We start from the raw sequence: 10,911 nt of genomic DNA, 5'->3' as shown, positions 1-10,911 counted from the left end.
GCCTGTCTAATGCAATACTTTGAAGTTCATGCAAAATATTTTGCGGTCAATTATCACTCAGTTGGTATCATCATTACATAAATCCACTAATTTTTGATACAGTATCATTCTTACTTGCTCAAAACACTCATACAAATATTTGTGTTTTAAAATTTGGGCTTTCTCTGGGCATTCTTTTTTTTTCTATTTCAAGTTTAAAATATTTAAACAAAAATCAACAAAAAACGGGTTACATTCAATGAATGCATCTTTAAACAGAAACTAGCAACAGAAGACCAACGGCAAGCAGCACGAAAGAAGAGGGGAGGATACACGGGCTAAGTACATACAATACTTTGTTATAAATAGCTCAATGAAGTTAAAAAGATCATTGAAACTGACAAAGATGTTTGAAAGGAAATAAATTAAATTATAAAATAATTACTCCTAAAATCAATAGGGGTCTTCTACACAATATGTACAATCATCCTATGAAGTTTGATTATTGTGGGCCAAATGGAATATAAGTTATGCTCCGGAAACTGTTTTCAATTGATATTACCACACTTAGCATTCAGAAATAAACGAAACATAAATTATCAAGTATCTTCTGAAACATCTAGTCAAGTGATAAATTAAAGTGTATTCTTTAAAAAAATTACATCATGCTCCTTTTTTACAAATAATAGATAATGACAAATAATTACGATAAGATATAAAATTGCCCAAAATATAAAAAGACTCTCCCACTATTTTTATAAAAAAAAAAGTTTCAAATCAGTACGTATGATGTCCCTTTTTCCAGCTCATAGAGCATTTACACTTGAATGGGCATAATGTTACTTTAAGAAAAATATTAATTGAAAATCTTAACGGAAAATATGTCCGTAAAATAAAATCAGCAGCCGCTTGCTACAGCTTTAAATTCTGCTTTAATATTTTTGTTTTATTCTCAGAAAATATATTACTCTTTAGACAAATGCACAATACTGCCTAATAAAGGCCTGTGGCTAATAAAGGCTGTAATAAAAAAAAACCTGTCCCGGTTTTCAAGTTATGAATCGTTTATAATACCTCGCCGGAACATCATTTTTGTTTCTTTCAGAGATTGTTTACTAAATGCTTTATAAATCACTCCAAGCCAGTGACCAAGGGGATGAACAGTCCCTGGAGTAACGTACTGTCCGTTGAGGTTCACGCCGCCACAAGCGTTATACCACCAAGCACCATGACAATGAACGGCGCAGTTTTTTTCATCATTATCTCTGTCCTCGTCTACTGTGGTAAAATGCATACCATTATGGTATGACATACCGTAGTTGGAATACCCATCATCTATAGGTTGAAATACAAATTAGTAACATTTATAAACTAATCTGAAATCAATTAGTTAGATAAACAACCATGATTCTATTTTAAATATGAACAACAAAATTAACAAGGAAGGGCAACTTTCAATGAGCGCATATGAACGCATTCCCCAACACAGGATCACCGGCAAAGAGGGCAGCAGGACACAAAACAGGACTGGGCACACGAACAAAAAACAAGAGGGCCATGATGGCCCTGAGGTCGCTCACCTGTATATAGGCCCCTGGAGCGGGGCCAGTTTAAACCCAGGGCTTTTATTTGAACAAACTTGGAAGACACCCATTAGAAGATGTTTCATGATGTTAAGTTTTAACTACACACATAAAATGAAAAAACAATGATCTCTCCGCAACACCCCTCCACCCCCACCGGCAGGGCCAATTTTAACCCAAGGGTTTTTATTTGAACAAACTTGGTGGACACCCATAAGAAGATATTTCATGTTAAACATCTAAGATCTAGCTCATTGGTTTTTTTAAAAGAAGATTTTTTAAGTTTTTACTATACACATATAGTTAAAAACAATGACAGCCTGGGGCAGGGCCAGTATTGACCCCAGCGCTTTTATTTGAACAAACTTTGTAGACACTAACTAGAAGATGTTTCATGCTTAATATCTAAACTCTAGCTATTTTGGTTTTTTCAAAGAAGATTTTTAAGTTTTTGCTATACACATATAAGGAAAATCAATGACCCCCGGGGCGGGACCAATTTTGACCACAGGGCTTTTATTTGAACACACTTGGTAGACACCCATTAGAACATGTTTCATGCTAAATATCTTAGCTCTAGCTCTTTGAGTTCTTTAAAAGAAGAATCTTTAAGTTTTTACTATTTGCATATAGGGAAATTCAATGACCCCCCTGGGGCGGGGCCAAATTTAACCCCAGAGCTTTTATTTGAACAAACTCGGTAGACACTCACTAGAAGATGTTTCATGCTAAATATCTTAGCTCTAGCTCTTTGGGTTCTTTACAAGAAGATTTTTTAAGTTTTTACTATAAACATATAGGGAAAATTAATGACCCCCGGGGCGGAGCCAATTTTGACCCCAGGGCTTTTATTTGAACACACTTGGTAGACACCCATTAGAACATGTTTCATGCTAAATATCTTAGCTCTAGCTCTTTGAGTTCTTTAAAAGAAGATTTTTTAAGTTTTTACTATTTGCATATAGGGAAAATCAATGACCCCCTGGGGCGGGGCCTTATTTGCCCCCAGGGCTTTTATTTGAACAAACTTGGTAGACACTCCTAGAAGATGTTTCATGCCAAATATCTAAGCTCTAGCTCTCATAATTTTTAAAAGAAGATATTTAAAGTTTTTCTTTCGGTTGCCATGGCAACCAGAGTTCTGCATGGAAATAAATTCTTTGAACAATTTTTAAAGGTGACCACCAAAGGAACATTCCTGTGAAGTTTGGATGAAATTGGCTCAGTGGTTTATGAGGAGATGTCATTTAAAGTAAAAGTTTACGGACGGACGGACGACGGACGGACGGACGCCGGACGAAAAGCGATCACAAAAGCTCACCCTGTCACTTTGTGACAGGTGAGGTAAAATACGGACGGAACGTCATTATAAAATAGGCAATGAAAGAAACCTACATGGTAGTTTAGGATGAAAATTAATTAAAAGACACGACGTAAAGGTAAAAACGAAACCAAACCAAGGTTTCGTGTCTTCAGTTGAATTGCAAATGAGTAGATGAAGCAATTCAGTCTTTTGGTGACATGGTGTTAATAAGGGCATTGTTTTTATTAGATTAAAAGACAACTAGAAATGATTATAAAAATGTAACACGTATATTAACTTTCAATGGAAATTATATATCAGTAAAAAGCGATATCTTAATTACAAATTCAATGAACAAGTGATTCACTTTCCTCAAATACATTTATACTTCAGAAGCATTTCTATATAGACTAAATGGATTTGTAACAATGCACGTAAAGCTTCACGTAATTACAAAAAATGCATTTGTATCATTCTTTACATCGATTAACTCCGGCTCCGTTTTTTGTTTTAAATTAAATGAATCGTAATTAATGCAAAAATGTATTTCAATCAATAGGCAACGTTTTTCAACATAATTTATATAAATATAAACACAAAAATTACACTGAAGTAAAAAGTATTTGAGTTACATATCTTACCCGCAGTTCCAAATCCAGGATCGAAATGAATGGTGTACTCTGGACCGGCGTCAATTTTAAAGTTCCTGAATGTTTCATGCATGGTAGTTCCATCAGCAGTCGTTAAGTCAACCCTCAATTCATTCTTTCCTTGAGACGTCATTTCATGTAAATATTTCAGACCTGAGATTTAAGTAAATCAGTTGCTTTTATAGCAAAATTATAAATTTCTATATTGATTTTAACCAACATGTCTGTCCTATCTGTTATGTCTGTGATGAAAAATATAATTTATTTAATTATAGTGAAATAATGGAGCTTTAATGTTTTTACCAGGATGTTACAAGGAAAAAATAATATCTTTACGTTTATGAATACGTTTATGAATACAATGTTTAACAAGAGGGCCATGATGGCCCAAAGTCGCTCACCTGTATATAGGCCCCTGGAGCGGGGCCAGTTTAAACCCCAGGGCTTTTATTTGAACAAACTTGGTTGTATATGTATGCATATATATATATATATATATATATATATATATATATATATATATATATATATATATATATATATATATATGTATGTATATATATGTATATATATATATATAATATATATATATATATATATATATATATATATATATATATATATATATATATATATACATACATACATACATATATATATATATATATATATATATATATATATATATACATACATATATATATATATATTATATATATATATATATATATATATATATATATATATATATATATATACATAATATGTATATATATATGTATATATATATATCTATATACATTTATATATATATATATATATATATATATATATATTTATATATATATATATATATATATATATATATATATATATATATATATAAATAAAACAAAAAAACACAGTCCATGAGTTAACTTATTTAATTATTTGCCAACCGGTTTCTCTTATATCTATGTATATATCTAAAAAAAAAAAAGTCAAGCTAATGAATGACCCCCGGGGCGGGGCCAATTTTGACCCCAGGGCTTTTATTTGAACAAATTTGGTAGACACCCATGAGAACATGTTTCATGCTAAATATCTTAGCTCTAGCTCTTTGAGTTCTTTAAAAGAAGATTTTTTTAAGTTTTTACTATATGCACATAGGGAAAATCAATGACCCCTGGGGGCGGGGCCAATTTTGACCCTAGGGCTTTTATTTGAACAAACTTTGTAGACACTCATAGAAGATGTTTCATGCTAAATATCTTAGCTCTAGCTCTTTGGGTTCTTTAAAAGAAGATTTTTTAAGTTTTAACTATATGCATATAGGGAAAATCAAAGACACCCTGGGGCGGGGCCAATTTTGACCCTAGGGCTTTTATTTGAACAAACTTGGTAGACACTCACTAGAAGATGTTTCATGCTTTATATCTAAACACTAGCTATCTGGGTTTTTTCAAAGAAGATTTTTAAGTTTTTGCTATACACAGTCATATAAGGAAAATCAATGACCCCCGGGGCGGGGCCAATTTTGACCCCAGGGCTTTGATTTGAACAAACTTTGTAGACACTCACTAGAAGATGTTTCATGCTTAATAGCTAAACTCCAGCTATTTGGGTTTTTTTAAAGAAGATTTTTTAAGTTTTTGCTATACACATATAAGGAAAATCAATGACCCCCGGGGCGGAGCCAATTTTGACCCCAGGGCTTTTATTTGAACAAACTTGGTAGACACCCATTAGAACATGTTTCATGCTAAATATCTTAGCTCTAGCTCTTTGAGTTCTTTAAAAGAAGATTTTTTAAGTTTTTACTATATGCATATAGGGAAAATCAATGACCCCTGGGGGCGGGGCCAATTTTGACCCTAGGGCTTTGATTTGAACAAACTTGGTAGGCACTCATTAGAAGATGTTTCATGCCAAATATCTAAGCTCTAGCTCTTACGGTTTTTTAGAAGAAGATTTTTTAAGTTTTTCTTATTGGTTGCCATGGCAACCAGAGTTTTTAATGGAATTTAAATTTTTGAACAACTTTGAAAGGGGTCTACCTAAGGATCATTTCTGTAAAGTTTGGTTGCAATTGGCCATGTAGTTTAGGAGGAGATGTTGTTTGAAAAGTTTGACGCCATTTTTTGAAGGACGCACGACGCACGACGCACGACGGACGCAGAGTGATGACAAAAGCTCACCTTTGAGCACTTCGTGCTCAGGTGAGCTAAAAAGAATATGAGCAAAATTAACAAGAGATATTGTCCTTCACAAGCTACCATAAATACTATCGCACACAAAAACGATCAATAATCAACAAAGAAGAGCGCCAATCAATTAATGCATGCTTCGACAAAGACCGCTGTCAGTAAAGCATAACACAGGAACGGATTACCGTACCTAGCCAAAATTCTGTGTTCTTATTACCAAATCCATTTACATACTCCGTTGATTCCTTATAAAAGTCTATGGAACCATCATATCGTGATTGAAGTACCTACAAAAACAAAGCATGCTAATGATGTCACAAGACGATGTGTAACACAAAATCCAAACATTGGAATACAAAAGTACATAAAGAGAGGATTTTAAATGCAATATTTCACAACTGCAACACAATACTAACACTAAAACTGTTATGTATTAATGTAAGAATGGATATATCTGATATATTCAAAGAAATATATACCGTCACCTTAGTGCAGTAACGGAATAAGTCCTTCTATTTTTAATAGTAGTTAATCAGTGAATGCACTAAGCAGACGATACGCCATTTAAAACTCATTGAAGCTATTTATATAAATCAAATGCTCTTAATGACTAATAAGGGGGTACATGTTTCTCTCTTTTTCTTCTGTTCTTAGTGTTGGCCTAGTCTTCATTATTTGTAATATAATTTCTTTTACACAAGCTATGATCATTCTCTTACCGTCCATCCACCACCTTCCGTCTCCATATCACAGACAACTGTCAATAACTCATGTGACTGCCATAGCCTTATTTTATGTTGCCCGCTAATTGCAGAAGGGAAATAACGTCGTACATCACTACAGTCTGTTATTGCTAAATAAACGAAAAATATCATCACTATTGTCCTAATGATTGGTGTAATCATAATAAGTTATTCAATCCTCGTTAATGCGATTTTTGATGACAGTTGTCAATATTATAATGCAAATTTTAATTATAGGACAAACGTTTACGCATTATGTTGTCCACTTTTTGTACTTAGAATTTTAGTATATTTACAATAAGGAGTATGTAATCATACAGGTTCACTTTTATATATCGTAAATACAAAACACTTTTAACTGAATATTTGATTTATAAAACTACATGTACAAAAAATTCAAACATTAAATTTGATTCTTTGTTTTGACTTGTCATTTACCAATTATTTTTTTAGATTGTTATTTTAACGTAGTCAAGTTAATGTATATTTTTTTTTAAATAATTATTTCAAATACCTAGTTCCTCGCATTTGTAGCCGCCGTTGACGGGAATACATTTCTGTGACTCTGAACATGGCCGCTGACTACACGCTCCGGCAAACAACTGCTCAAATATGGAGATACATTTTATATAAAGTTTGTATTCACTGCTTAATGTTTTGAAAAATAAAGTAAAAAGCAAATTATGCCTAAGAAATCCATATGTTTTATACTTTGAAATGACAAAGATGTGTTTATTATGCTTTAATTTTTAATAATTTAGATTTTTATTTTGAAATACATATTTTGCACTTATTCAATTTTATTTTACAAATTGCCAACACAGCAGAGGAAACAAAAGATAATCAAATCATATGGCAATAGGTATTTGTTGAAAATTGTAAGAGTTAACAAAAAATAAAATCGTTTTGAGAAATAAAAATGGCAGCATTGTTAAGGCATAATCAGCCTTTAATATTAATTGAAAATTGCAGACGTTCTCTTTTCAAGCTATGATAATTATTCTCTTGAAAAGCAAGGGAACAAAAGTAGATACCAGGAAATAACACACAACATGATAAAGTCTGATCAAGAAAGCTAATGGAAAATGCACAGTCTATCAGTTTCGAACGTACAAAGCACTGGTCTGATGTACCGTTTAAATTTGTAACCAAACATGCTTATATCAATGAGTTCGTAAGGTTTACAGACAAATAAAGTATTAGACAACATTTTTTTTCACCCAATACTTTAGATAGAAAAATCTGGAAACAAAAGAAACCTTTTAGAACGTTTGAAATGACAAAATGATAAATGAGTAATGGAGTCTGTTGCTGGACTACAGATGTAAGTGCAAGCTACCGTCTACGTCCCATAGCTACGCAACGTCTGAAAGTAAGTAATAATGTTGAAGTTGAGAATCTACTGATTCTCGACATGGAGCTTATCACAGAACATTTGCTGTTGTGAACATAGAAATATCTGAAAGCTGGAGGACCTTCGAGAACTCAGATAAAAATATCATGATTTTGATTGAATCATTGAAAGAGTAATACAAACGTAAAAATAAATAAAAAAATGCGTTTTCTTTTGTCAAACAATATTGATCTGGCATTAAATTTTGTAAAGATCATTGGTATCTAACGGCAATATGATATTTGTTTACCTCTCGCGTCATTGGGTTGTAGTGTATTGGTAAAGATGCCGAGCTAAATAATCTGAAGGTCTCTGGTTCAATTCCTAACCAACCTCACGTAATGAAGACACACATACACACGCACACGAGTTTTAAGGGAATGGCATTGCAAAATAAGAAAAATAAAAGTGGCTGAACCAGGATTCGAACCTACGAATTTATCTCTTTATTCTTGAAATGAAAGACGTTTTAGCACACACCCGTGCTGATGTTGCGACTCCGTAAATATGGTATTGCACGGCCGTGCATATATTTTGACGTGACGTCATTAGCGTTAAACAAACATAGTGTATGTTAGCGTTATACTATAGGCACGTCAATGAAAAATGACTCATATTTCACTTTAAACGGTCTTTATTTTGGGTATGTGATAAATAGAATATTAAAGTCGTGTAGGTTCATTACTGAATTTATTGCACTCGTTGAATAAAATAATATTATGCTCGCCTGAGGCTCGCATAATATAATTTTATTCAACTCGTGCAATAAATTCAGTATTGAACTTACACTCATTCAATATCCTCTATAAGTGGAAATCTTAATTTAGACAGTTTAACAACTGGTAATATACATTCATATCGATTTACAAGTCAATCGTAACGTTTACGGAATTTTCCGACTATAGGGTCAAATGCAAGAGCCTGGTCAATATTGTTAGACAATAATGAACATTAATCAATCTTCAGTTGATTTGTTTCTTTTCACTGTATATCGAGGCCATGTTCCGATAATTGTTTATTTCAAAATTGTATACGTAAATTAAAAATATGTGAACAGTAGAACATCAGTCCAACTAGTTGTTAAACAATGCTCATACATACTTGTATTATGTTAGTTAAACTTTTAGCAAATTAGAAACATGTTACATTTTTTGTAATATAAGATCGGAGGAGATATTTATTTAAACTATCTCTGCATTGTTAGGTGATTAATGCAGCATATGTAGAACAACATATTGAAGTTTGTTGAGATTTATGTATTTGTATCAAGTTTAATAAGCATGATATAAGCAATACTCAAGCCAATATTTCATCCAAAACAGGTACTATACGGGATAAAACCAGGAAAAAGGATGATCCGTTGGAAGCACCAGTCACAACAAAATTACATGAAAATTGCTCCTTGACACCGGCTGAGTGGTACTTGAAAGTGTTAGAATCAATAACCATGAAGGACCAGAAAAAGGGTGATCCGTCGGAAGCATCAGTCACAACAAACTTACATGAAAATTGCTCCCTGACACCGGCTGAGTGGTACTTGAATGTGCTAGAATCAATAACCAAGTAGGACCAGAAAAATAAATATAACAACACTTAAAGTGAAAAGCGTTTAGCGCAAAAGTGCAGATTATATTTCTAAAAATATTCTTACCAATGACCAGTCTGAAACGTCAGAGAAAATCGCACCAGGCTTAACTTGAAATTCTCCGAGATGGACATTTTTGCTGTCGGCGTCGTTGAGTTTACACGTACCATGGAAATAATCCATACTTTTACACATTGATATGTAAATGCATTCACGAACACACATACGAGGGGTTATCCAAAAATTCGTGGACTTTCTTTGTTGCGTAAAATATATTTGAGATATTAATTTGAAATTCTTACACTGCTTAGAAGAATTAATAACAAATAAACACAGAAAAATTCATGTGAGTAGCTTCTTATATTACAACAATATTTAATTTTACATAAACACATGTTGGCGACAGCGGCGCACTCCAAAAAATAATTGACGTCAACGTCATAATATTAACGTACAACTTGTGCTTCAACGTTACGCAGTCTATGACGGTTACTGCTTCTCAAAGTAATGTCCATAACTAAATTTCTTATGTCACTTTAACACTTATGATCATGAAATTTTCTTTTCTCTGTTCATCTGCTGATTTTTATCAAATTTTTTTGTAGGTGCCATTCCCAGATTACAACAAAAATTTTAATCGTTTTATGATCGCGCGATTTTCTAATTACCGCGTGTCCGTCATTTTTCCGTTGTAAACAATAAAGGCGTCTGGCGTTTCTAGCGATATCAACAAAAATAAACGGAAATGAAGTCCATTATTTTACAGAATTACTTAAATGACATTATAAAACAAACATGTGATGTTCAGTGGGTTTTCTACCTTATTTTTTTAGTTTTTTAGCAAGAAATATACGATGACTTACTCCGCTTTTCTACCGTGCGCCGGGTGCCGTGTATGTGCTTATTTTAAAGCAATATAAAATAATCATTTATTGACGCAGTTTCCTGTTCCTTTCAAAAGGTATTTATAATATTCTACAAGGTATTCTGATAAAATGTCATTACAGTGACGTTCAAGATATATTTAAAAAGTCCACGAATTTTTGGATAACCCCTCGTATGTTGATTTTGAACATTTATTTCTACGATTGAGTGTCCATTTAGACGTTTATTGAAGAATTCCTTCTTAATTTGAAATGATTTCGAACAATCATCGGCAAATGCACATGTAAGCCATACAAAAGCAAAAAAGGAAGCATTCATTCCTTTCGCAATTTTTCTGTTACGAAAAGTTTTCATTTTTGAGTATCAGTCGCTGAAACTGTCTTCAAGCTTGCGGTGTTCTTGCTTAATGCACTGTTATGTTCGACAACATTAAAATATTAAGTACACGCACCGATGTTATTCTTTACAAAAACTTTCAACGAAACAGAGTCAATAAATGCGCTGCATTCGTTTGAGCACATCAATTATTTAACACTTAAGCTAACGGTTTAAACGATGTAAATTTCGATGGTTGAATAAATATGTTAACTTTAATGCATACATA

General features: G+C 32.8%; 1 protein-coding gene across 1 annotated transcript; it reads right to left on the bottom strand.

Moving 5' to 3' along the window:
- Positions 1–1,017: 1,017 nt before the first annotated feature.
- LOC132733420 (ficolin-1-like) lies at positions 1,018–9,642 on the bottom strand. The gene is made up of 6 exons (XM_060720068.1): positions 9,489–9,642; positions 6,959–7,046; positions 6,421–6,554; positions 5,892–5,988; positions 3,507–3,668; positions 1,018–1,314 (listed from the first exon to the last, which is right to left on the bottom strand). The coding sequence occupies exons 1-6, from the start codon at positions 9,615–9,617 to the stop codon at positions 1,034–1,036; spliced, it is 891 nt and encodes a 296-aa protein (XP_060576051.1). The 5' UTR covers positions 9,618–9,642; the 3' UTR covers positions 1,018–1,033.
- Between the last annotated feature and the right edge of the window lie 1,269 nt (positions 9,643–10,911).

This window comes from Ruditapes philippinarum, unplaced genomic scaffold, assembly GCF_026571515.1.
Source record: "Ruditapes philippinarum isolate M1 unplaced genomic scaffold, ASM2657151v2 ctg572_1_1_1_1, whole genome shotgun sequence".
NCBI lineage: Eukaryota > Metazoa > Mollusca > Bivalvia > Venerida > Veneridae > Ruditapes > Ruditapes philippinarum.
This window is presented reverse-complemented; position numbering and strand designations above follow the sequence as displayed.